General features: G+C 61.7%; 2 protein-coding genes across 4 annotated transcripts; one reads left to right on the plus strand and one right to left on the minus strand.

Annotated features, from left to right (window-relative positions):
* On the plus strand, positions 1–20414 carry ZNRF1 (zinc and ring finger 1). Its single transcript, XM_042797822.1, has 5 exons — positions 1–1294; positions 17839–17934; positions 18592–18697; positions 18792–18882; positions 19021–20414. The coding sequence occupies exons 1-4, from the start codon at positions 832–834 to the stop codon at positions 18847–18849; spliced, it is 723 nt and encodes a 240-aa protein (XP_042653756.1). The 5' UTR covers positions 1–831; the 3' UTR covers positions 18850–18882; positions 19021–20414.
* Positions 20259–25872, minus strand: LDHD (lactate dehydrogenase D). 3 transcript variants are annotated; one of them, XM_042797819.1, is made up of 12 exons: positions 25781–25872; positions 25511–25623; positions 24862–25003; positions 24615–24756; positions 22887–23046; positions 22594–22793; positions 22379–22507; positions 21490–21617; positions 21319–21409; positions 21116–21227; positions 20865–21021; positions 20259–20566 (listed from the first exon to the last, which is right to left on the minus strand). In XM_042797819.1, exons 1-12 carry the CDS (start codon positions 25841–25843, stop codon positions 20417–20419), a joined length of 1587 nt encoding a protein of 528 aa, XP_042653753.1. In that variant the 5' UTR covers positions 25844–25872; the 3' UTR covers positions 20259–20416. The 3 variants fall into 3 exon arrangements, with proteins under 3 accessions (XP_042653753.1, XP_042653755.1, XP_042653754.1); XM_042797821.1 differs by having other exon boundaries at positions 20393–21021; XM_042797820.1 differs by having other exon boundaries at positions 20393–21021; positions 22594–23046.
* Positions 25873–26188: the final 316 nt, after the last annotated feature.

Raw genomic sequence — 26188 nt, forward strand, 5'->3', positions numbered from 1 at the left:
ACCGGGGGACGCGCCCCGAGAAACCGGCGGGGCCTTGCGGCGAGGCCCGGTGCAGCCCCAGCCTCCCCGGAGGGGACTCGCTGCGGCGGCCTCAGCGGCAGCCGGCGGCCCCTACGCGGAGCGGGGTGCGTAGAGGAGGAAGGTGGCGGGGCGGGTCGAGGCCTGTGCTCCGCGGGGCAGCCGCCCGCCCGCCCGAGCAGCCGCGCCTCCCGTGACCCGCGGCGGCGAGCGCAGGCCCGGGCGGCGGCCGGCAGCAGCGCAGGGGTTAAGGGCGGCGGGCCGGGGGGGGGCCGGGGGCGGGAGCATGCGTGCTGCCGGCCTCTATTGTCTCCGGCGCGGCGCCCAGCACCCAGGCGGCTGGCGGCGGCCGGCAGCGAGGCCGTGCCCGGCGCAGCGCAGCGGAGCGGGGCGCCCGGCCCCCGCCGCCCCCCGCCGCCCCATGGGCCGCAGCTGATCGTCGCCCGGCTGCCGGCCGCGCCCCGGGCAGCAGCGAGGCGGGCGGAGCGACCCGGCCGCCGTCCACCCCCCCCCCTCCCCTCCCCTCCTCCCCACCCTTCCCCCGCTGCCCCGTTCCCTTCCCCCGCGGCCCCGGAGCCCTCGGCGGACCCCGCCGGGGGTGACGGCGGCGGCGGCGGATTCGGGGCTCCCTCGCCCCTGCGGGCCCGGCGGGGGGAGGATGCCTGGGGCGGGGATGGGTTTTCGCCCGTAGCTTCCCCGCGCCCCCCCCCCCCTCCCCGCTTCCTTCCGCCCCCTCTCGCCTCCCGGGGGCGGCGCGGCCCCGTTCCCCGCGGGGGGCTGTCGCTCGGCTCCCTCCGGCCCGGCGGCGCCCATATGGGGGGCAAGCAGAGCACGGCGGCCCGTTCTCGGGGCCCCTTCCCGGGGGTGTCGACGGATGACAGCGCCGTGCCGCCGCCGGGAGGAGGCGGGGGGGGGCCGCCCCCCTTCGGCCATTACCGGGCGGGCGGCGGCGGCGGCGCCATGGGGCTGCGCAGCCGCTCCGTCAGCTCGGTGGCCGGTATGGGCATGGACCCGGCGGCGGCCGGCGCCGTCCCCTTCGGGCTGTACGCGGCGGCGGCGCGGGCGGCGGGGGAGGCCGAGCGGGCCCCGGGCGGCGGCGGCGGCGGCGGCGGCGGCGGCGGTCCGGGCTCCGACTCCACGTACGCCCATGGCAACGGTTACCAGGAGACGGGAGGCGGTCACCATAGAGACGGGATGCTGTACCTGGGCGCCAGGGCCTCGCTGGCCGACGCGCTGCCCCTCCACATTGCACCGCGGTGGTTCAGCTCACACAGCGGTGAGTGCCTCGTGCTCCCCGGAGCCTTCCCCTGGCCGCCCCTCCCTCGGTGGGTCCCCAGGAAGCGGCGGTGGGCACCGGTCACCCCGGGGAAAGTGGGGGGGTTGCCTCCCACCTGGCCAGCTGGACAAGCCCCCGTTGTGCCAAGCCTGAAGGAAGGACCCCTATCCCCTCCCCAGTGCGGGTGGGTGGGTGAGCACCGGGGCTGGCATCTGTGTCAAGGTCAAGGGAAGAAGGGGCTGTGGAGGGAGGAGGCTTTCTGGAAGGGAGGTGTTTTGGTCTGCGATGCAAAGCAGTGGATGTGGCATCCTCGCCTCGACTTGGGGGGAAGGCGGTCTAAGGCTGCTGTATCTAGAGCCCTTGGTTTTGAAGCTGAGCTCCTCGTGCCTCTTCTGAAGGTGTTTGGAGGGTTCCTGGTCAGGTATGGCAGTTCCCATGCCTTAGAAACTGGGGAAGGGGCAGAGGAAGCCTTTGAAAGCGAGGTGTGGGAATTTTTTTCCTTTGTTTCATCTGATAAAGGGCCAGGGAGAGGCCAGAGTGGGTTTTCTCATTCAAGCCAGCTGGCACCGTTGTGGTGCCGGGGAGGAAGCAGAGGAGGAACTGCCTGCCTCTTTACACAGGGCCAGGGAGCGGGCTGGGCTCCCTTGCAGGAAACGTGTAAGGCTAAGGGAGGGGGCAAGGTTGCCCCCATCCTCACCCTCTTGGCTGGACCCTTCCGTGTGTCCTTGTGTCTAGTAGAGGAGCTCTGGCTGCAAGCAGGGTTGTGTCACTGACCTAGTTTTGGCTGGGTGTAGGGAGCATGGTGGGAGGTCCTCCCTTCCCCTCCTGGCTAGAGAGGGGAAGTCATTTCAGGGATGTCTCCTTGTGTTTCCTGGAATAGTCTGGGATTTCTCTCCCACCCGGCCCCCTTGCCGACGCTGTAAGTGTTCTCCTTGCATGACGTGGTTTGGGAATTTCGTAATATGCCTTGGGACACTGCCTTATTTTCAGGAAAGCTTGAGACTGAACCAGTGGACAAGAACAAAGTGCAAAATGAGTCTCGTGGGGCCCATTTTCTTACTTCCATCTTGGGATTTTTCCCCTTTTCCCAGTCTCCGGGGGCTGCTCTTCTCAGTTAGATCGAAGTTGTATGTCTTGTATTGCATCCTCAGTGGCAGAACACCCCAGGCCCGGTTCCTATTGATCCTTGCAGTCCTCGCTGGCAGACGGAGAGGACTGGCAGGCATGTGGCGCCGGAGTTGAGACTGAGCACTTCTGCAAACTTTCTTGCTCCGTGACCTTGCGCAGACTGTGCTGCTGCTCTGGTTTTCAAACACTGAAGGAAACTTAAGGCTCAGCACCCTTCCAGGTATTCCACAAGCCTCTGTGTGAATGGGTTCCATGGGGCCTTCTGCTGCGCCTGGTGCTGGAGCAGGGAGGGTTTTGTTACAGAAACACCCTGTCACTAATCTGTACATAGAGGTGGTCAGTCAGAGAGTATCAGTTACATTAAATGATAGTTCTCAAACTGCAACACTTGAGGCAAAAACCTGTTCATAAAAATACAACAGCTGCAAAACAGGGTAAGCTTTCTCCAGCCGCTCAAGCGAGTTAGTGCGATGCTGCTAAGTTAAACCCGGTGCCCTTGGAAGATTGCAGCGTGATATGGGAAGTGCTGCGAGAACTGGGTCTCTCTGGTGCCTCTTTTGGGGCCCTCCGAGAGCGCTTGAGCTGTGCCAAAGCATACGTGAACAGCAGCGAGAGCCATTCAGTTCATGCTGAAGCCTCTCTCAGCAGTGGTTCTTCTTTGTCGCTAATTAATAGCAAAAGGAGCAGAGGATGCTTAAAAAACGTTCTGAAAACTTGTCAGAGACTATTAAACTTCTGCGTTCTTCCTCTTAGTGTACGAGGTTAACGGAGGATTTGGAGTCTGAGGGGAGGGGGAAGTAAGCCACCTCAAGATTGCTAAAATTCCTGTTATCTCCTGTTGCAGCTGGTTAACCTACAGCAGGGCAGTCAGGAGCTGCTCGCTTCTTCCCCCCCCGCCTCCCCATCGACCGGCTCCTCTCACAGCGCTGAGCCACTCCATTAGCCACTGGAAAGTGCTGAAGCAGCAGCGCTCTGGTAAACGGAGAGGAGCTTTGACATTGCTGCGTGTGACCGTCCCTGCTCCTTTTGAAGGATGACTCAAGGGTGGGGACGAGGGGACCCGCCAGTGCACCGAGCCCGCACAGGAGAACGGGTGCCCGGGGGTCTCGGGGATCTGCCCGAGTTGCTGTACTGACTCAAGGAGAGGAGCCCCCCAGACTCTGTGGCTAACAGGTCTGGAGAGCGGATCCTTGCCCTGCTTGCCCTTTCCTCCTGCCTCTGGACAGTCTGGAGACCTGGATGGCACTGATCTTGGCACATGGGGAAGGTTATGTTCACAGACTTGCTTTTCCAGGGGTACTTGGGTTTGCGGGAAGAGTCAGGAGCCTCAAATTGCAACCTGGGCTCTGCGGAAACCTCAGTGGGACAGTGAGGAGCCCTGGCTCAATGCCGGTGATAAGGTGCTGTTGTTGCAGCAGCATGGCCGCGATAATGGGAGCATGCAGATAGGCTCAGTGCCTCCCCACTCCCTTTATCTGCGATGCTGCTTTTGTGAGCCTCTCTGGCTGCTTCATGGCTCATCTGGCCCATCAGCAGGCACCCTGAGGAGTGAGCTGGGCTGAGCTCTCTTATCCCTGGCTGGTGTCACTCCTTCCCTTCTCTGCCATCAAAGGGTTGCAAAAGAGCTGCGTGTCCCAGGGAGGGAGAGAGGAGGGCTGTGCTGGGAAGTGTGTGCAGAGGGAGTGGGTTGCAAAGTGGTCCCCAGGGCCAGCGTGTGCTGCAGCATCACTATAGGGTGCTGTGTGTCGTGACAGTCGGTGAAAACCCGCTGCCGAATCCCTCTGGGCTCTGCCACAGGTGCAGGAACGGCAGGAGCAGTTATGTACTGATGGCCTCTAGCCCTTCCAGGGCCAGGGGAGGAGAGCTGCCCCCCTTATGAATTGCAAAGCCTAAATGCATCTTTCAAACAAGGTGGGCGAGAGGATCTGACCTTTGTGGTGGAGCTTCTCTCTCCCTCTTAGGAGACAGCACCTCCCTGGGTAAGCGGATCCCGCTTCCTGATGGGGATTTTTCCAGGCGTGTCCGCCATCCACGGGAGCGACATGACTGCTCCAGCGCCACCTGAAACTGCTCTGGGATTTCCCTGTCAGCCCAGGGTTTCTGAGTTCCACTTCCTGGCCTACGCGGGTGGAAGATGACAAAACATCTTTTGCAACTTTGGAGTTTGCTTGTAGCAATTGACCCTGTCTCTGTAGCTTTGTGGCCATTAGGACTTCTCAGCAAAGCCATGGCTAGCAGGAAGGAGGGAGAAAAAGGAGATGTGTGGTTTAATGCTGCATGTCTCCAGCTTTGCGTGATTCTCTTAGTATCACTCGTTATTCATCTTCATCAGAGGATCTTGGGGAGTTTTCAGAGGCTGTAAGTAGCTTAAAGTTTATCTGGAAATCCCCCTCAGCACCCAAAGCCCTTGTGTGTTTGAAGCTCCAGTAAATCTATATCTCCTCGTCTGCCAGCTAGCCCAAGGAATTGCCTTGCTCATCCTTCTGTGTGGTGCCATGAGGAATGTCGCAGGCTTTCTGTGCACTGACAAAACAAGCTGTTTGTCCTGGATGCTGGCAGCAGGAAGGTTGGGAGGTCTCCTTTGCCAAGCGAGCTGCTGTGTTCTCGGCAGCGCTGTGCCTGGGGCGGGAGGGCCTGGACCTGGGGGAGCAGGGTGTCCGGTGCAGAGACAGCAGCCAAGGCGCTGGGCTGGGTCCTTCTCCAGGCAGGGTCAGAGAGCAAAACAAGGTGGAAGTGCTCTTTGATCTGGCTGTGGAGTAAGGGCTGTGAAATAGGGATCATTTGTTGGAGGATGAGCTGAAGGTGTGTGTGAACACCTGCGCTGGCCAGCCCTGGTCTCTGCCCAGCTGGGAAGAGGCAAATCTGTGGTGTATCCTTGCTGTACTCTGACAGCTTCGAGTCCTGAGCCTTTTCTTGCTCGTGCTTGCTGATCCTTTGCTCCTGAGCTTGTCCTGCCATTGCAATCTCTACACCAAAATCAGAAGGCTTAATTCTAGTTGGCCAGTCAGCAAGCTGCTGGAGGGAGTCCACTTTCAGCCCTGACTTTCCTGCCACCAACTTTTCAATGTGCAGACATCATACCCTAACCATTCTACGATTCTATGATATGTGCTTCCCTTCTCACTCTACAGGGGCTAGGCCAGGGGAAGGGCACCCCAAGGTCTCCAGGAACTTGGTATTGTGAATCTGGTTTTGCCAGTGGAAACTTCCGGAGGAGACTGTCCTCAAACCATCTTTTTGTGGGTTTGGTGCTGGTGACTGCCTGGCAGCCAGGTCAGGCACCCGCAGCATTGCCGGGCCTGCGGATCGTTTGTGAAGTGGTGCAGGAACTGTCCAGATGATGCCCCAGGCCGGGGATATTCAGCCGTTGGACTTTTCAGGTCTGGAGGGGTGGTGGTTCTGCTTCTGCCTTCTCGGAGCTGGCTGCAAGGTAGCATATGCCCGGAGCCGGGGGAAGAGCCAGCAGCTACCTTGGAAGAACAAAGCGCCGAGTAGCAGAAGATGGGAGGCTCGAAGGCAGCTTTAATGCATACCAGACCTGCAGCCTGGAGATGAAGTTTAAGTGTGTCAACGTTGGCGTTGTGCGTGAGAAGCCGGTGGCGGCAGCGGTTATCTTCGGTCTCCACAGCGAGAGCTAGCGCAGGCTGTCACTGCGCTGCCTTGCCACCCTCGTGCCCTCCGAAATCTCTCGGCTGCCTTGCCCAGGAGCGAGGCACTAATTGCTGTGCGTGCTAACTGGCTTGGCTGGGCTCGCTCCTCTCTAAACCTGTGCATAAATCAGCGCAGGGGAGCTGGGTGCCCTCTCCCCCCTCTGCACACGTACGTTCCAGAGATGCTGAGAACGATGCTCTCGTGCTCCCTGGGCTGACCCACTTCCCAGCCAGGATTGTCTTCCCGGCCCGTGATGTAAGTTTATCCCATGCTGGTTTGTTTTGCTGAGATGTTTGTTCCAGTGACTGGAATAACCGTAAAGGCTTCTCTTATTTATTAATGTGCTGTTAGGGCTCCTCTCCCCTCTTTCTCCCGTTTGCTGGCCAGAGGATCAATCAGAAGCAGACATTTGGTGGAGGAGCGGTACCAGGGCTGGCGCCCAGCCAAGGGAGCCGCAGAGAGTCATGGGAAAATGCTGCTAAATGACGAAAATTAATTTCAAGAGAAACGCAGGGAGGGAGAAAAACCCACTTTGGTGGAGGGGGGGAGAAGGAAAGCTTTTTTTTTTTCGCCGATGCAATCTCCCGTGTGACAAATCAGACAGGCAGCAAAGAGCTCTTTGAATGAATTCCCTCTGCAGGAACCGCTCCCGTGGCACCCTGGCTGGCTGGTGGGCAACCACGAGGCATGTCTCGTTGCCTCTGCTGCTGGTATGCTGAAACCCCAAATGTGTCAAGTATTTGGGTTTGAGTAAATGTGACCTGGCTTTCTCCTGGTTCCCTTGAAAATTGAAACGATATGGGCTCACAAGTGGTTTACACAAGCAGCTGAGTGATGCTGTAAAGCAGCGGGGCCTGATGCAGTGTGTTTTAACTGCCTGCTTTGGCGTGGCTGTGCACTGGGGTACGACACACCTTTTTCTGTAGAGGCAGACCCGTTTTTTATTTCAGACAGAGCAGGAGTGATTAAAGCTGGCCCTTAGATGTCTCACCCGTGCTGGTTCCACCGGGTAGTTTTCAAATGCAGGTGAACCCGCTGGGGGCTTGGATCTCCCCCCAGGGACGCTCCTGCTGTCCTTTGCAGGTGCTGCTTGGCCAAACACTTTTTGCTTTCTGGTGGGAGGCCTTCGGGAGGTGCAGCTGCAGGAAGCTCTTCTGGCTTGGGGCCTCTTCTCGTCCCGCTGCACAGCGTTTCCCGTGGGCAGAGCCTGGCTGCTGGTGGATTTCCTGCCCTGCCTGCTGTGGGGGACAGGGGCTGCTTCTCTCTTGGTGTGCTTTATCCAGCCCACAGCGGGTCCCGCACAGCCTGGGGATTGAGGAGGGCAGCGGGGAGAGCTGGGGAGCCAGCTGGCAGGTCCCCACGGCTGGTCTCCGTGCTGCTGGCACGGGCTCGGTCTGTCGGTGCTCCCTGCTGTGGTCCTCATGCCCACGCGCTGCCGGGTTTGTGCCGCATGTGGACAGCTGAGCTTGAGCAGATGCTTTGCTCAGCTCTGGCCTCAGCCTTCCCCAGGCCCCAGTGGCGGGTCTACGAGCAGCTGAAGGTGTTTGGTCCAAGGTGTATTTGGCCAGTGGGGATGTTGCCTCGCTGTTGGTGAGGCTGCAGTGCACCTCCAAGGTGGACAGAGAATCCTCTGTCTCCCCTCCTTCCCCACGGAGCCGATGGCCGGTGTCGGCAGCGGGTCGGCCCCAGGACAGCTGCGGTGTCGTGCTGCTGTGGGCTGAATTAGATCAGGAAATTCCTGGCTCTCTGCACTCGTGCACACTCGTGCAGCTGTGGGCCCCCCATCAGCATCACAGAAACAAGACCATGAGTCTTGTGCAACAGTCTTGTGGCACTTTGCAGAGGAGATGTGGTGGAAATATTTACCCTTTTGCTAGTTTTAGCAACGGTAGCGGAAATTTCCCAGGATTGTATATATTCACAGCAAACACCCTTGGCTCGTTGAGGCTGTGTTGAGTTATGGCCACAGTTCCTGAAAAAACTGTCACCTACCAGGCACAGAAATGGGGGTGGAACGGGTCCTAGTGAGGGAAGCACAATGGCACAGATGAAGAATTGAACTGAAAGCCTCTCAGAGCTGTTTCCTGGCCCTAGCAGGCAGGACGGCGTGACAACAGCGGGTATTTTTAGAGGCCAGCTGCCTGCAACGCTAGAGAAGGAAAGCAGCAGTCAGGCAGGAGAAACGAGTGATGCTTCCCCTGTCCCGCATCCCTGCCCAGCATTTTATTTCCTCCTAGGACAGGGCTACTGGCAATAAGGAGTTTCCACACCCCCTGTGCTTCTTTGCCTGTTGCTGCCTTGAAAGGCGGCTGGCTTCGTTCTCCCCTCAGCTTTCACCATGGTCGCATGTTTCTCTGATCACGGCTCAGCAGCTCGAGGGTGGTGTTGGGGGCCCCGCTCGCCGCATCTCAGTCAACTGCGTTGCAGCTTGGTGTGGTGGGCGTTTGGGGGGATTGTTTTTTGGAGAAGTCTTTGTCGCCGGTGAGGGAAAACCCGCAGTTTCTCCTGCAGCCGGGGTAATTGCAGTAATTCATTTGGGAGCTCTCCCTACAAGGCGATGGAGCTGTGTTTCATCAGAAATGCTGCAGGGGAATTAGATCCACCTTTCAATCCATCCATCCAAGGCCTGTACATCTGTAGCTGGGGAAAATGAGGGGGGGATTTGGCTCTAGCCAGATGGCTTAAATTACTGTCTGCAAGGAGGTCAAGTCAATATGGGTTGAGGTTGGTTTTGGGGCCAGCTGTCTGATAAGCTGGTGCTGAGTGGGACAGGGTGAGGCTGAGCACCCTGCCTGAGCTGCCTCGGTGGGTTATCTCCACCTGAATCATGCTGCTTTGAAGCTATTGTCCATCCAATTATTTATTGCAGTGTTGATTTTGTAGCCCTTGAAGTCTGCTATTTGCCTGGATTTTACCCTTCCAAAGATGGTTGTAGATGCCTTTGATTTCTTTTTGCTCCCTGTAGACAGGTACGATGCAGACAGCACCCTGCAGCCGGTCCTGGGGTCCTGGGTGAGTGTTTCACAGGGTGGCTCTGTTTCCTAAGGCCCTTCCCAGCTCTGGATGTGGGGGTACACTGTGCTCCTCTGGGTGTTGTCTTGGTGTTTTTTCTTTTCTCCTGGGGAAGGGAGAGCTTGAAATCCCACAGCTGGAAATTTTTGTCATCTGCAGCCCCCACTATTTCCATCCTGCTCCCAGCAGCCAGTGGCTGTGAGAGAGCTTGGCCCTTCCCATGTATGAGTGTGGCACGTGTTGAAACGAAGGGAAGGCAGGAGCAGAGAAGGTGGAACAGCGGGGTAGGGGTGTTCCTGCCTGTGTCAAGGTGTGCAGCCCCTCCTGCCTCCACTAGCAGGATCCAGTACGGGCAGACCCTGCCGCTCGCTGAGGGGTCCCTTCCGCCGAGACGTCGTGCTTTGTGTTTCGGAGGTTTAGCTCCCAGAGCTGCAGAAAACTGGCTCTGTCTACTGGCTGCCTCCATGCCTCAAAGGCAGTGGGAAATGCACAGGGCAGGGCTGCTCTGGAGTGAAAGCGAATGGTGTGGTGTGGCCCTGTCCCCAGCATGGGGGTATCTCTGGAGCCCCCCAGCTTCTGACTGGAGAAGGGGAGCTCCTGCTGCCTGGCTGGGCAGCTTGGTGCTGTCGAGCATCCCTCCCCTCCTGCACCATGCGCAGCAGAGGTGTGTGGTCATCCTGCAGGTCTGCACCCCACTTTTTCCCTTCCTGGTGGGCTGGGGCATTCACTGGGTGTCTCTCAGGAACTGCAGACCCTCCTGGGGAGCAGGGAGATGCTCTCCGCTGTGCATCTCTTCCTACCATGCAAGGCACAGGTGAGGTTAGAGCTTGCTCTGCAGTGTGCTCCTCACTAGGAAATTTTTTCGATAGTGCCTGTCTTTCTGCAGAAACAACCAGTGTTAACTGGTCATAAGCATTTCCCAGATGTGTGCTGCCTGTGGATGTAGCTCTTTGTGCTTTCCTGCTCTGTTTGCTGCCCGCTACATAAAAATTGCCCTTTTTCTACCCTGAATAGCAGTGCTTCGTCTTTCCCATGCACCCCAGAGTCCCGGGGTCTCACACCAGTTGCCCCAGTAGCTCCTGCCCCCATGGCCCAGGCATGAAGTGCCATGGGAGACTCTCCACCACGCTGTTCTTGCGGTGCTGCCGTGGGATGCCTGAGGAGGAGGTGTCCCAGGAGCCGGGTGGGGTTGCTTCCCAGCAGGAGGGGGCACGTGGGCAAGATCAGTGCTGGGCTCTGCTCCCGCTGCCAGCACTGTGAAGCCCGGGCACGTCATCGTGTGTCCCTGGAGCATCCCCTCATCCTCCCAGTGAGATCAGCTGAAGCTGAGGCATGACGGAGCCTCGGCAGCACCAACGTGCGAGTCTTCTGCTTTGGAAAAACCCAGGGGTCAGGAGGGAGGTAGCCAGGGAGCTGCTGCTTCACCCCAGGAGGTTGGCTCTGGTTGCGTTTGGGAGTGGCTCAGGTCAGGCTTTTGCGCTGAAGCCTTTCCGAAAGCAGGAGTTCCTCTGGCAGCTTGGCAGCGGCTGGAGCCCGGCGGTGGGGACTCCGTGGGTGCCTCCCCAACGGATGGCTTAGTCAGAAGTGACTCACCCTGCCAGTCCCCGCGTGACGTTGCCTTCACTGCTCCCTCCCAGCCCCTGCTGAGCTGAAACATCCAACTGTCTCCCTTTCTGCTCCAATTTCCGAGTCGCCATGTCCCACTGCGCTGCCGGGGGATCCCCTGTGCTTCTTTAGTTCCGCACCTGGGACCCCTTTGTTGCCCAGTTGTCTCTGTGCATCTTGCGGATGATTGCTGCATGTAGCAAGACTCGCAGCTGAGCTTCCTCCTTCACACAAGAAATACTTGTGAGGAGAAAAGCAGGCGTGCAGGCAAACCCTTTGGAAATTCCCAGGTGTGCCGGCAAGATCCCTCTTCTGTCTGGCCAGTGAATTTGAAACCCCGAGCATCCCTTGAGAGGTGGGGAGGCAGCACCAGGGCATCCCTGCAGCTCTTCTGCACAATGAGATGGCCGCAGGCTGGTTTTGTGACTAGCAGGAGTCCCGAATGAGCTTGTAACTTGGTAAATTCAAGTCCTGAAGCCCAATGGCAGGAGTCGAAGGTGTTAATGCCTTCACTGGGCTGTTGCCCAGGACCCCTGTGCTTAACTTTGCTGTTCTCTGGGATGCTAAAATTAGCTTTGGGCTACACGCTCTTCCTTATGAAGCCTGTTCCCAGCAGCTGGGGGAGTGTTTCTGCAGTAAACTAGGACTAGCTGGAAGGCAAGGTGTCCCTGGGAACCTGCCTTTTTCATCTAGATCTGGGAGGAACTGATCCTGCAGCATACCCTGGGCTATAGCAGGGAGATGCTCTCTACCTATAGCATAGATATTTTTGTTCAAAATTTGCAATTGCAGCCATGAAAGGGGCAGTATTCCAGCAGTGACAGGCAGGGGGGATGCCTGGGCTGCAGAGGCTGTTTGCATGTTCTTCCTGAGGATCTGTGTGCAAGGAGGGTGGCTCTGGATGTCCTGCAACTGTATAGCCAGGCCTCTTCGCCCTCTCCCGCTTCTCAGTGTCTGTGGGCTGTGCTGGAGGCATCTTGTAGGGCTTTGGTGTGTCCATCTGCTGAGGCTCAGTGGCTTTGGGTGCTCTGGAGCAAATGTCCTTGCGGGGGTTCCCTCTCTCACAGTCTCCTGCCCCTTTTCAACTCTCCGGCTTCCCTCAGACCTGGTATTGCAATCTGTTCTGCTTCTTCCTGTCCTCCCCCGCCACCTCCATAAGAAACGAGCTGGCTACAAAAAAAAAAAAAAAAAAAATATCTCTGCCTCCTGGCTTGCAGCAAGCCAGCCCTGGGCTGCTGCGATGTGATGCCACCCAGCCCCTCCTGCTTAGTGACTTCCCCACATCCAGAGCACTGATGCCTTTTCCTTGCTGCTGCATCTCCTCTTCATGACCTGAGTCGGGTGGGAGTGGGCAGAGGCATCTCCAAACCCCCCTGGCTCGAGCGTTACAGCAGTGCTGGCCTCGGCCAGCTTCGTGGTCCACGGCACACCCCTGCCACCCTTGGCTGGTGTGTGGCCCACCTGACAGCAAACGCCTGCAGCGTGGGGGCTTTGCCTGGAGCCACCGCGAACCAGGGGCGGCTTTTCTTCAACGTTGCGCAGGAGTAGCTTCCTTTTGGGGTGCTGCTTCACATGACACGCATTTATTTTCTCCCGTCTCAGCCAGCCCAGCTGACTCGATCAGCAAGGAAATGGTGGGATGAGATGGGAATGGAGCAGGACTGTCCCTTTGAAGCAACAACCTGCATCATTTGGTTTCTCTCCAGGTGCCGGTATGCCTCATCCCTGCCTCCCCCCCCACCCCCAGGAAGGTGGGATGTCTTGTTTCCACCCTGGACCCCTCCTTTGTGCTTTGCTCACCTCCCTGCAGCCTTGAACGGGGAGGAAGGACTCTCATACAGCCCTTTTTTGGAGCCGGTAAAGGAGGCCCCTTAAGTGCTTTACTCCTTCCTGCCTACGTGTTCTTGCTCGTGTCAACCCTGTGCTGCACAATAGCCGAGCACCGTCGCGGCGTTCACCCGGCGCCTCGTGTCCTGCCAGGGCAGCAGGCAGCGGGGTTGTGTCAGGCTCCAGCTCCTGCATCTGCCCGTCCAGCTGATGCAGTTTCCTCCTTCAAGGGGAAGTAGGTTGGGGCCAGACCCTGCTGGGCACCCCGGCCTCCAGGCACTCAGTACAAGCGCTTTGCTGGCAGAGGGAGCGTGGTCCTTGTCGGGACAGGTCCTTGGTGCAGCTGCGAGCTGCCTCCTGCCCCGGTGCAAAGCAGCATCGCCGGCTGCATCGCTCAGAGGCCAGTAGAGCATCCCTTCCGTGGTGGGTGATGCTCTCAGAAGAGGACATCCATGGAGGTCCTCAGTTACCAGGTCCCTGTGGTGCCCAGGCACCCCACCTGCCATCTCCCGTGTGCTGTCCTGCAGCCACCGCTTTCAAACAGCGAGGCTTCTTTAAGCCAGTAAGGTGAATTTATTTTCCATGAGATATCAGGTCTGAGTATCTTGGCTCTGCAGCGTTTCCTTTGCTCAGCTAGCAAGGATGGCAATTCCTCCATGATTCCTTCCCTCCTGGGGCTGCACTGGAGCCCACGAGGGGTAATAGAAGTGGAGGATGTGGCATCCTTTCTCCTTACCCACTCCCATGTGTTTCTGCTTCAGGCTGACCAGCTGGGCCCATAAACATGGTTTTTCAGTCTTGCCCTCCGCTTCAGTCACTAGCGTTGTGTTTTCAGTCAGTAGCGTTGTGCATTTTTTTAAAACATCCATCTCTTCCAGCTTCCACCTGCTGCTGGTTCAGCTGGCGATGTCAGGGAAGCCAGGGGGGGAGGTGGGATGCTGGGGGTTTGCTCAGCGAGGGGGAAGCACCAGGACTCTGCTTCAGCTGCGTGCTTGGACCAAATATTCCCTGCATTTATCTTGCGCTCGGCTGCATCTTCACCTGGTGGAAGCCAGCTTCCCTTGGCCCGAGGCCCAGAATGCTCTCTGGAGACAAGGAGATGGGCTGTGCAGCTGAGGTTTCCAGATCTCTCGTGGACATCAGGCAGCCTGAGACTTACCCCTCAGCTCCCTGGTGCTCGGGGTGTCCCGCGGGGTGTCCAGGCACGGGGTGAGGGACCCCTCTGGGGGTGGGTGTGTTTTGGGGAGTTTGTGTAGCCTTTCCTGCACGCTGGTTTATCCTGCTGTGGTAGCGGGGTCCCTGTGGTGACTGCTGCGCTGTGTGGGGTGGATTACTGGGGTTGCACCCGGGCTGCCGCGTCCTCAAGCCCACACGGGTTGCTGCGGGCATCACTTGTAGACACAAGTGATGGGAATTTCCTATCCCAGCTTCAGAAGCAGCCACGTTTGAGATGTTTACAGGTGGGTTGGAAAGGTGTCTTGACCCTCCCACCACCACTAAAGGTGGCAGCCTCTGTTGCGGTGCTTTTGGCAGCGTACCACGGGGCTTTTTCAGCTTGCACAGGACCTGGTGGAGGTTTTCAGAGGTTCCCAGCCCTGCTTCACCCAGCTCTCTAAAATTAACCATGTAACCTTCCTAAAAATACTCAGAGGGCAGTAGCCCCTAGAGAGCACCAGTGCTGCTTGCTCCCAGTTTCTAGACCAAGCCATCGGAGAGATGAGATCACCTGGCAACGTGTCTCACAGCCCTGGAAAGCCCTTGGCTTTCTCAAAGTCTCCTGCAGAATATAAGAGTCCAGGTCTGGATCTGAACCTGCCTTTCTGGGCCAGCCTACTTCCTACAGCACCCTCCTCTTCCTCCTTTGCTCCTGGCCAGAGATGGTGCTTGCCTGCATGTCTCTACTTGCGGAGACAGTGCCAGCTTCAGGTTTAACAAGCTGCAGGCAGGAACGTTGCCGGCTGCCTGGGGAGGAAGGCAGGGTCCACAGCCTTTTCCCGGAGCATCCCCTGAGCCTCCCCGTGGGTGTGGGAGGCCCGGGCGAGGAGGAATAGCTGGGCCCTTCCTCTCTCTCATTTATTTTTTTAGGCATGTGGGAGGAGGGCAGAAAGGGCTCAAGGAGGAGGGAGGGAGGGAGCTGAATTTTCCATGAGCAGCTGTCAAAATGTAATCTCTTGCGTTGCTCAGGCTGGCAGCTTAAGCAGGATAAATTAACGGGGATTTCGGGGAGCATGGAAAATACCACGGCCCGGAGGGGGCTGGCAGCCTGGGGAGCGGCCTTTTCGTCTGCAGGACGGGCTCTGGGCCCCAGCGCCGGCCTGAGCTGCGGAGGGATGCTCCGAGGCGCTGGGCTCAGCCGCTGCCAGGTGCCGGCTGTCCCCCAGCCTCAGCGGTTTTCCATCCACCACCTGCCCCCAGAGGTCACCCGGAGAAGGGAGCCCGACCCCCCCCCTTCTCTGCCTCCCCTTTCCCGCTGGCGCTGGGCTCCCAGTGCCGGCCGTGGAGGGGGATGCCAGCAGTTGCTCTTGCAATGCCAAGTATTTGTGCCGACAGCTGGGGTGCAGGGTGGCCCCCCACCCCGGGGGCCTTTCCGTGCCGGTTCCTCGCTCCCACTCAGACCCAGGAATTTATGCAATTGCATTTTCATCATTTTATTATCTCTTCCCCCCCCCCCCCCCACCCCCCAGCTCCATCTTGCAAAATGCAGAGCCAGGAGAGCGGGTGTCCTTCTGCGCTTGGCTCAGCCCCCCGGGCCCGTGTGCCAGCCAGCGTCTGTGGCTGGAGCGCGCCGTGTGCGTGCTGGGGCGTGAGCCCGGGCCCCTCTGTCTGCACCACGTCCCTGCTTCCTCGCCGCGGGTCCCCGTCCCCCAGCCGGCTGCCCGGGGAGCAGCGAGGAGCGTGATGGGTGCTCATACCGGTTATTTATAACCGTGCTAAAGCTACCCCAGCTAGCAAAGCGGCCTGGAGACACGGCAACAGCCGCTCGCTGGAGCTTGCAAAGGGCCCTGCTCTTTCCCCAGCTCCTGCTGTGCTGCTGGCAGTCGCGCCCTGGCAGCCCCGCATCCGGGGCCCTCTCCCTTTTCCCCGCTTGCACGTCTCGTAGGATCCCTTTGGGTGCTGCTGGAGCCAGGAGATCTGGGGCAGCTGTTTAAAATAACACGCTGGCACAGAAAAAGGGGGAACCGGAGAAAACGAGGTCTTCCCGTGCGGCGCACAGGGGATGGTACCTAAACTCTGCAAATGCCTTGCCCTGATACTGAGTTCACGGCTGAAACACCTTTTCCAAAGGGAGCCCTTCGGAGCTGCCCCGTGCCGGGGGCTCGCTGCTGGAAACCAGTCCCCAGAGCTTTCCCCAGGAGGGACTGGCGCCCGCGGTGCTGGCAGACCGTCTGCGTTCAGGCAGGATCGGTTCAGCTGGGGACAGGGGCAGGCAGGCTGCCCGGGGAACCGGGGGATGGGGAAGGTGTCTCGCAAGGGGAGGCTAGTTGGGTCTTGCAGAAGGCAGGCTGGGAGGCTATCTGAGCCCGCTCTATAAATACACCAGGCGGGTAAACACTTGGGAGGAGAAAAAAAAAAAACAACTATGTCAGCTAATGGGCACTGCTGCCACAAGGTATAAATCGGTCAGGAGTAAAATTAGGCTGGAGAGGAGAAGGCAGATAGATCGGTGCTGCTGCCTGCGAGGCTTGGGCTGCCAGCGCTGCCCTTGCAGCCAGGGCTTGGTGCAAACGGGGCTGGACTCGCCGCGGGGACCCCACGGCAGGGATGTGTCCCTGCGGTGCCACGCTGAGGGCCAACCTGACACCCCACCGGAGGGGCCCCCGGGCTTGGGGGCTCCTTATTTTAACAGGTCCCTTTAGAGCAGTCCCCCACCATCCACGATCCTCGCCTTCGCTGTGCCCTCCTGGAGAATAACCACCCCCCGGAGGGGCAGAAGTCGGTGTCCCTGTCCTAGGTTTTCATCCAGGAAGCTGGGGAGTAATCTGTGTTTATCACTGCTGCTAACGAGAGGGTGCTCAGGTGTCGAGCAGTTATCCTGGCTGTTTGCACGGCAGAGGTCTGAGCTGCCTCCCACTAAAGCCACCCGCACTTTCTCCCTTCCAAGAAGCAAAAAAACCCCCTTGCCACATCCACGTGGTGGCAAACGAGAACCTGATTCATCCTTAGGTAATTTGTGTATGTTCCTTTCCTCTTCTTTCCTGAGCAGCCTTTGCATATATATGAAGAAAGCTCTTAAGCGGCACTGCAGTCAAACCTGATCTGCTTTTAGAAGACAGGTCCTTAAATTACCCTCTCCCTCTCTGCAGGCAGGGAATTGCTAGATATTCTGGTGCAAACCCATGGTGGCGGTGGTGGCACGCGCGTGTTTGGCTGCATCTGCTTGAGCCCCGCTGCGCTGGGCAGTGACAAACCGCAGGGCTTCGAGCCGGCTGCGGTGGGAGGGCAGGGAGTCCGGGGTGGGTGAGCTGCCGGGCTGGTTGGGGTTTTGATCCCCTGGGAGTTTGGGGTTTGGAAAGCTGGGTTTGGGGCAGCCTGGCTCGGCGGTGCTGGGGACGGTGCCGTGGCAGTCCGCACGGCTCGAGCGGGTGATGGAACCGGTGAGGTACCCCGGCACCGGCCGGGTCCCGCCCTCGTGCCCCGGCAAGGACGCAGAGCAGGTCTGGACATCACGGCCAGCTTCACCCGAGAGTCCAGGTCACCAGAGCCAGCTCCGGGTGACAGGACAAGGCCAAGGGACGTCTGCCCGCGGGGTCCCCCTGCTCCCGGGGCTGCTGGCTGGCGTTGGAGGAGCGAGCGCCCACCTCGCCCCTGCAAAAAGCTGGAGAAAGCAGCGATCTAGGCTCGTGGCTCCGGCCTGCAGCCCCACAGCAAAACCTCCTCCCTCGCCGCTTTTCTGGCTCGGCCACGCGAGGCTGAGCTACGGCGGCCGGGACGGCGCCGTCCCGGCACGGGGACGTGCCCCCCGCGCTTGCCGGCCTCGGGGGGTTGCTGCGTGCCCCGGGCTGCTCCTCGCCCTTTAAGGGCCAGCGGCAGCTGATGGCCACGTGCGCGCTGCCTTGGCACGCTTCTCCGTGCCCTCTGCGCAGCGGGCATGGGGGCGGCGGGCGCGCCGGCTGGGGTGGCTGTCCCCCGCGCTGCCGGCGGCCGGCACAGGATGAGCGGGCGCCCGGCGGGCACTGCGTGGGGTGCATGCCACCATGCAGGCGGCAGGTGAGGGGGCTGCCCAACCGCCGTCCCCCGCCGCGGCCACCCCGGGGCGCGGGCTGGATTCTTCTTCCCCTCCTCCCCTCGCTACGAGCTCATCTCTCCGCTCTCCCCTCCAGGTTTCAAGTGCCCCATTTGCTCCAAATCCGTGGCTTCTGACGAGATGGAAATGCACTTTATCATGTGTCTGAGCAAACCTCGTCTCTCCTATAACGGTAAGGGCCGGCGGCCAGGCTGTGCCGGGGGGACTCGGCGTCCTGCCGGCTCCGGGCAGGCCGGGGAGACGTTTTGCCGCAGGCTGCGCGGGCGGGCGGCTTGGCCGGGCTTGCCAAGAGGGCTGTGCTCCAACGGGCCAGTGCAGCTCACGGTCCCCGCTCCCCCCCCCGCCCCCCCCCCCCCCGGCACGGCTCAACCCCGCTGCTTTTTGCCTTTGGGACCTTTCGTAAGGCGGCCCCCTCACCGCGGCGCGCCGTGCCGGGGGGAGCCGGGCGTCCTGCCTGCCCAGGCTGGGGGACGTGTGGCCGCCTGGGCTGCCCCTCCGAAGCGTCCCTGCCTTCCTTCCCTCCTCACTGCCAGCGGGGCTGACTGGGCTCAGCACTGGTCTGCAAGCTCCTGCATCTCCCATCCTCTCTCCTCACCGCTCCTGGGGGAGTGGTGCTCACCTCCTGCTCCGTGGTGCTCTTTCGGAAGCCAGGGGTTGGGAGGGGGGGGTTGCTGCAGCCGCCCCAGCCCCATCTCCCCCCGCCAACCCCGAGCCTCCCACCAGCGTTTGCCGGCGCGGCTGCCCCATCCCGGCTGCCTCCACCCCAGGGAGAGGGGGGGGACACGCCGCAGCGGGCCGCGTCTCACTCTGCCCTCTCCTCCCCTCCCAGATGACGTGCTGACCAAGGACGCCGGCGAGTGCGTGATCTGCCTGGAGGAGCTGCTGCAGGGGGACACGATAGCCAGGCTGCCCTGCCTCTGCATTTATCACAAAAGGTACCGGCGAGGGGGCGCAGCCGGGCGGGTGGCAGGGGGACAGGCGGGGGACATCCCGAGGCTGGGGGGTGGTGACGCACTCTCCTCTCCGCAGCTGTATAGACTCATGGTTTGAAGTGAACAGATCTTGCCCGGAGCATCCTTCCGATTGACCCGCCGGGCGTGCTTGCTGACTTCTCTCTAAGGTGAGCCAGCGGCCGGCCGTTCAAACGTCATTTTCCCGTGCCGGGATTAAATCCTGGGCCGGGAGGGGAGGGGAGGGTGGGATGGGGTGGCCGTGGCTCCCGCTCCTCACCTGGGATCCTCTCTCTCTGCCTTTGCAGGGCACCTTGCTATACCTGCTGTACCTCCTCTCCCCGTCCCCCCCGCCCTACCTGGAGTTTTGGACTGACTTTAAATTCCTCGAGAAGACAAAAATAAAACCCAGAAACTTGAATCCACTTGGGACAACGGCGAATTTTTTTTTTTATTATTATTTTTATTTGTTTTATTGGGGTTTGGGTTTTTTTTTTTGTTGTTGTTTTGTTTTGTTGTTTTGTTTTTTATTTAAAAGATTTTAAAAAATAAGAAACATCCAGGAGAAGACAGTGTGAGAAAAGCGGAGCGACCCGCTCTCCCCTCCACAGCCGCTGGTCATCAGGAGAGCTTTGCCTGCCAGGGAGGCCCCAGGGACACCCTCGGCCGAAACCCTGCCATGATGTTTGGCTTTTCTCCCCAAAACGAAGGGGGAAGCTGCCGGGGGACAGCCAGCCAAACGGAGCACGCGGCATTTCTCACCGGCAACCCCCCCACCTCCCACCCGGACTCACCCGGGGGCTCTGCTCGGTTTTTTTGCACTGACTAAACAGGAATTTTCTCCTCTCTCCCGTCTCCCTTTTGGAGATCTCCACCCCGGCCCCTGCGGCGTGAGACGGGGACTCTGCCCCACGCCGGGAGCGGGGCCACTGCTCCCCCCCTGCTGAGCTGCGGGGGTCCGTCTTTCAAGTGTTTACAATGAGAAAAAAAACAAACAAAAAAAAAAAAAGGAAAAAAACCACAAAAAAAAAAAGGAAAAAAAAAAAGAAGGAAAAAAAAAAAGAGAAAACTAACAAAAACAAAAAAAAAAAAAAAAACAAACACCAAACCACAACTGAAGCTTCGTGTTGACTGGCGTGTTCTTCGATTTGAGCTTCCCTGCCCCGGTGATGTTTACAGACTGGTCACTAACTCAGCTATAACCACTCAGAGACTGGAGAGCCGCAGCATCCCCGCCGCCCCCTCCCGCCGCCCCCTCGCCGGGCTCCTCTTGCCAAAACCGCCCCCATCCCCTCCTCGTTCTTCCCATCGCCTTGGAGTCAAACCCTTTCGCGGAGGGGACAGGGGGGGGCCCCCGATGGCCCCCCAGGTGCCCCCCGGCCACGGGGGTGGCTTTGCCGGAGGTGCCAAGACGGAGTCATTTCATGGCAGTGACACCCCCCCCCCCCTCCAGCCCATCCCCGTCCCCTCCCAGCGCGGCGGGCGCGTTTTCGTTGGTGAGACCTCCCCTGCCGGTGGCCGTGCCCCTGCGGGAAACCTTTCTGTATTTATATATTAAAAAAAAAAAAAAACAAAAAAAACAAAAAAAAAAAAAAACGGGGGTAAAAAACCTAAGAGTTCAGAGCTTGGGGGGAGCTTCCTTCATTAGTCAAGGTGTTTTGATATGGTATTAAAACAATGTTCAATAAAATATTCACTGTTATTTTATTTTACTGGCTTTCTTCGTGAAGCAGATGATGGCTGTGGGGTGTTGGAGCCCTCCACCCGTGCTGCTGCCCCCTCCCCATATCTGCCTCGGCGTGGGGATGGCCACGGCGGTGCCCGGCACGGCCCAGAGCTCCCAGCCCTGTGGCTCTAGGGAAGTGGCTAAAGTGGGTGTCATCGTCCTCCCCCCCCCAGCTCCTCATGTCCTGGGGGTTCCTGCATGTGCCCAGCTTGGGCCAGGGACCCCCCAGGGAGGGGTTGGGGTGCCCTGTCCCCCCCAAAAGTCATCAGGGCACAGGGAGGCTGCAGGTACAAAGGGGTTTATTGGGGGTTTGGGGGTCTGTGACGCACAAGGTGTGTGGGGGGGATTTGAGGAAAAGGGGGGGTGGCAGGGCAGTGGGGGCACCCCAGCCCTGATCCCAGGGGGCTGGGGGGTCCCTCAGAGCACCTTGCCGGGGTTCATGAGGTTGAGGGGGTCCAGCGCAGCCTTGATGCGGCGCAGGGTGTCCAGCCCCTCCTGGCCCAGCTCTTCCAGCAGCAGCTCCCGCTTGCCCAGCCCCACGCCGTGCTCCCCGGTGCAGGTGCCCCCCGCTGCCAGCGCCCGCCTGCGGGACATGGAGCGGGGAGGGGGCGGGGGGCCAGGGGGTGGCCACAGGGCCATCGGCGTCCCCGTCCCCCCGGGGTTGTCCCCATCCCCACCTGCCCAGGCGCTGGGTGAAGGCGTGGACGCGCTGGGCTTCGGCCGGGTCCCGGGTGTCGAAGATGAGGAGGCAGTGGAAGTTGCCGTCGCCTACGTGTCCCACCATGGGGCCTGCAGGGCAGTGGGTCAGGGCGGGGGGCGCGGCAGGGAGGACGGTAGCCCCCCGCTTCCCCCTGCCCCAGGGGCCGTGCCCCCCACTGACCGGTGAGGCCGGAGTCCCGCAGGTCCCGCTCGGTCTCCACCACCACGTCGGGCAGGCGGGAGATGGGCACGCAGACGTCGGTGGAGTAGCCCTGGGCCGGGGCAGGGCAGAGCCGTGGTGCCCGCAGCCCCCCGGGGCGCTGCCGCCACCGGCCCCGCGCCCGTCCCTCACCTGGCAGCCGGGCCGTAGGGCCAGGGCAGCGTACCAGGCGCTGTGGCGCATGGCCCAGAGCCGCCCGCGCTCCTCCGGCCCCTCCGCCCAGGCCACGCCGGAGCCGCCGTTCAGCCGCACGATCTCCTCTGCCGGCACCCAGGAGCCCTGGGACGGGGCGGGACGGGACCCGCAGCAGCCACGGGACCCTCCCACACCCCCCCCAACCCCCCTTTCCTGGTCCCGTCGTGGGCAGCCATCCCGCACCCCCAGGACCACCCCCAGGCCTGGGCGCCTCGCCCTGGGCATCCCTCCCCAGCAGATCCCCCCCAGCCCACGCACCCATCCCTCACCCCGCTGACCTGCCCGTTGTTCCCCAGTCCCCATTCTGGGCGCCCATCCCTGCTCCCCCAGCCCTCGGCATGGGCACCCATCCCCGAGACCCTCAGTCCCCCCAGTCCCCAGCTCTGGGCACTTCTCCCTCACCCTGGTGACCCCCCCAGGTCCTCCCATCAATGGCCCTGGGCACCCATCCCGCACCCCAGGGCACCCCTGGTCCCTCGTCCCCTGTCCCTGAGCACCCATCACACACCCCAGAGCCACACCACGGCCCCCCCAGCACCATCCCTCACCCCAGGGCACCCCTGATCCCCCTATCCATAGGCACCCATCCTTTGCCCTGGTGACACCCCATTCCCCAGCTCTGGGCACGCGTCCCTCACCCCGGTGACCCTCCAGGTCCCCCAAATCCCATTCCCAGGCACCCGTCCTTCACCCCAGCACACCTCTGTCCCCGCCACCCCCTGTCCCTGGGCACCCCGCCCTCACCCCTGGTGCCCACCATGACCCCCCCCAGCCCCACTGTCCCCAGCCCCAGTGGGGCTGTCCCCCACGCCGTCGCCGTCCCTACCTGCCTGCCGCTGCTGCTCAGCCAGCCCGTGCCGGGAGCCGTGGAGCTCCAGGAGGAGCGTGGCCGCCGCCGGCAGCTCCAGCCCACTGAAGCGGCTGCAGGCACCCACCATCACCTCGTCCAGGAACTCTGGGCGGGAGGAGGCAGCGCTGAGCCCCTCTGCCAGCCCCCGGCCCCCAGCCCCACTGCCACCCACCCCCCCCCCCGGCACCCACCGATGCGGGCCACGGGCACGGCGGCTTGCAGCACCTGGACGGTGCAGGCCACGGCCGCCCGCACGCTGGGGAAGGCGGCGGTGGTGGCGGCGGCGGCCTCGGGCAGGGGGTGCAGGCGCAGCGTGGCCCCCGTCAGGAAGCCCAGGGTGCCCTCGGAGCCCACGAAGAGCGAGGTCAGGTCGTAGCCGGCCGCCCGCTTCCTGCGCGGGGCCGGTGAGCGGGGGGCGCCCGTGGGGGACCCACCCCCCCCTTGCCCCCCCCCACCGGCCCGGCCCCCGGCCCCCGGCTCCCACCTGGGCTGGCGCCCGGGCCCCGCGGTGTGGAGCAGGCGCCCGTCCGGCAGCACCACGCGCAGGTTGAGGACGTTGGGCCGCATGGTGCCGTACCGCACCGCGTTGGTGCCCGAGGCGCCTGTGGCCGCCATGCCGCACAGCGAGGCGTCCGCCCCGGGGTCTGCGGGCGGGGGGGGAGAGGATGGGGACGGGGACGGAGGTGGGGATGGGGATGGAGATGGGGATCAGGATGGGCGTGGGGATGGGGATAGGGATGGGATGGGGATAGGGATAGGGATGGGGATCAGGATGGGGATGGAAATGGGGATGGGGGAGATGGAGATGATGGAGATGGGATAGGGATGGAGACAGGAACAGAGTTGGGAATGAGATGGAGAAGGGGACAGGGATGGGGATAGGGATGCGATGGGGATGGGATAGGGATGGGGATGGGGATGGGGATGGAAATGGGGATGGGGATGGAGATGGAGATGGGGATGGGGATGGAAATGGGGATGGGGATGGGGGAGATGGAGATGGGGGAGATGGAGATGATGGAGATGGGATAGGGATGGAGACAGGAACAGAGTTGGGAATGGGATGGAGAAGGGGACAGGGATGGGGATAGGGATGCGATGGGGATGGGATAGGGATGGGGATGGGGATGGAGATCAGGATGGGGATGGAAATGGGGAAGGGGATGGAGGAGATGGAGATGGAGGTGGTATAGGGATGGAGACAGGGATGGGGTTGGGAATGGGATGGAGAAGGGGACAGGGATGGGGACGGGGACAGGGATGGGGATAGGGATGTGATGGGGATGGGGATGGAGATCAGGATGGGGATGGAAATGGCGATGGGGATGGAGACAGAGATGGAGATGGAGATGATGGAGATGGGATAGGGATGGAGACGGGGACAGGGTTGGGAATGGGATGGAGAAGGGGACAGGGATGGCGATGGGGATTCAATGGGGATGGGGATGAAGAGGGGAATGGATATCAGGATGGGGATGGAAATGGGGATGGGATGGGGATGGCGATGGGGATGGGGGTGGGGATGGGGATGGAAATGGGGATGGGGTTGGGAACAGGCTGGGTGGCTGGCATGGGGATGGGGCCATAGGACATCCCTATGGGACCCCACACCTTGAGAGCCCAGCCCCAAGGCAGCCCCAGTGCACCCCTTGGGACCACGGGGTCAGCAGTGCCCCTGGGACTAGGGGGACCCCAGTACCCCTGGGACCCCAGTACCCACTCCCCCATTGACACCTCTGGGACCACAGCAACCCCGGTGGGGACCCTGAGCACCCTTGGGACCAGAGCACACCCATGGGCACCCCCCCAGAACCTCTGGGGCAGCAACATCCCCACTCTCATGAGCACCCCAGCACCCCTGGGACCACAGCATCCCCAGCCCCATGGGCACCCACGGTACACCCCTGGGAACACAGCATCCTATGGGGACCTCAGCACCCCTGGGAGCCCAGCACCCTGGCCCCATGGGCTCCCCAGCAAACCCTGCGACCATGTCAAACCCACGGGCATCCCCAGTAGGCTTTGGACCATGACACCCCCAGCTCCAGGGGGACCCCAACACTACTGGGGACACAGCACCGCCACCCCTGAGCACCCCTCCTACACCCCTGGGACCACAGCACCCACGGCCCTGTGGGCACCCACAGACCCCCCCCAGTGCTCCCAGCACCACCAGTTCATCCACCCCCCAGCCCCCTGGCCCCCACGGTACCGACGGGGAACCAGAGCCCGGTGCCGCGCAGGTGGCTGTTGAGGGCCTTGCGGGTGACGCCGGGCTCCACCGCCACCGAGAAGTCCTCGAGGCTCAGCTCCGCGATGGCATCCATGCGGCTCAGGTCAAAGCAGACGCCGCCCTGGCACGGGGGCACCGGGGCGGTTGGGCACGGCCGGGAGCCGAAAGCCCCCCAGGCCGGGGGGGGGGGGTGGGTGCCGGGGGGGTTGCCGGGGGGTGCCAGTACCTGCACGGCGGTGACGCCGCCCTCGAGGCCGGTGCCGGTGCCGAAGGGCACCATTGGCACACGGTGGCGGTAGCAGAGCGCTGCCAGCTCCTGCACCTGCCCCACTGCCTGGGGCCACACCACGGCGTCCGGGGGGGCACAGCTGGGGGGGGCGCAGGAGGCACCGCTGCCCCACGGACCTCCCTTCCCTGGGCCCTTCCCCTCCCCACGGCCCTTCCCCAACCCAGACCCCTCCTCTCCCCAGCCCCTCGCTCGCCCATTCCCCTGCCCCTCCCCAGCACTCTTCCCCCCACCCAGGACTCTTCCCCTCCCCATGGCCCTTCCCCTCTGCAGATGCTTTCCCCTTTTCACAGCCCTTCCCCTCCGCACAGCCCTTCCCCAACCCAGACCCTTCCTCTCCCCAGACTCTCGCTCTCCCATTCCCCTTCCCGTCCCCAAGACCCTTCCCATCCCCAGGACCCCTCCCCTCCCCATGGCCCTCCCCCTCCGCAGACTCTTCCTCTCCCCAGACCCCCGCTCGCCCATGCCCCTTCCACTCCCCATGCCCCTTCCCTTCTTTATGCCCCTTCTCCCCCGCACCCTTCCCCTCCCCAGCACCCTTCCCCTTGCTAGACCCTTCCCCCCAGGGGTCCCAGCCCCAGGCACCCACGTGTGCATCGACTCGTCATGGCCGTGCTGCTCACGCACCGCCATGGCCGTGGAGACATTGGGGCCCCCCACCACAGCCCTCAGGGCCTCCACAAAGTCGGGGGGCAGTGGGTGCTGCAGGGGAGGGGGGCAAGGGCGCCGTCAGGGCAGGTGCAGGAGGGTCTGGCCCAGGGGCGAGGGGCCCAGGACCCCCACCTGCAGCTGGGGGTGCAGGGCCACATTGGGTTCCCTATCCCTCTGTGCCCAAGGGGACCCCAGCAGCCATCCCCACCTTGGAGCAGCAGCTCCGGCGCCCCAGGGCCCCCCCCAGCTCCAGCACCCGCCGCAGAGCCATGGTGGGGACAGCCAGCGCCAGGACACTGCCCTCCCTGCTCCAAAATGGCCCTGCCAGTCCCCTCCTGCCGCCAGCGGCACAGCTGCCTTAAGGTGGCTCCGGCTGACGGGGACACGGGGCTGGGACAAGAGTCCCCTCCCTGATTGGGGGTCCCCGTGCCCAGCCTGGTGTCACCACCGCTGACCAGGCGTCCCCGCACCAGCCCCCCGTGTCCCCGTGCCCACCCAGGCGTCCCACTCCCCAGCCAGGCACCCCCGGAGCACTCCACGTGCTCCCACGCCTGGACTCGTGTCCCCACGCCTGCTGTCCAGCCGGGGGTCCCCACGCCAGCTCAGGTGTGCCCCG

Source organism: Tyto alba, unplaced genomic scaffold (genome assembly GCF_018691265.1).
Source record: "Tyto alba isolate M040663 unplaced genomic scaffold, T.alba_DEE_v4.0 Super-Scaffold_26, whole genome shotgun sequence".
Classification (NCBI taxonomy): domain Eukaryota; kingdom Metazoa; phylum Chordata; class Aves; order Strigiformes; family Tytonidae; genus Tyto; species Tyto alba.

Bases quoted from the DNA above. Each gene is read 5' to 3' on its own strand.
- ZNRF1 (XM_042797822.1), top strand. From the start codon at position 832: ATGGGGGGCAAGCAGAGCACGGCGGCCCGTTCTCGGGGCCCCTTCCCG. The intron at 1,295-17,838 runs GTGAGTGCCTCG...TCTCCCCTCCAG, and splicing joins GTGGTTCAGCTCACACAGCG to GTTTCAAGTGCCCCATTTGC. The intron at 17,935-18,591 runs GTAAGGGCCGGC...CTCCCCTCCCAG, and splicing joins ACCTCGTCTCTCCTATAACG to ATGACGTGCTGACCAAGGAC.
- LDHD (XM_042797819.1), bottom strand. From the start codon at position 25,843: ATGGCTCTGCGGCGGGTGCTGGAGCTGGGGGGGGCCCTGGGGCGCCGG. The intron at 23,047-24,614 runs GTACCGTGGGGG...CCCCGCCCGCAG, and splicing joins CGGGCTCTGGTTCCCCGTCG to ACCCCGGGGCGGACGCCTCG. The intron at 21,228-21,318 runs GTCAGTGGGGGG...ACTGCCCTGCAG, and splicing joins GCGGGACTCCGGCCTCACCG to GCCCCATGGTGGGACACGTA.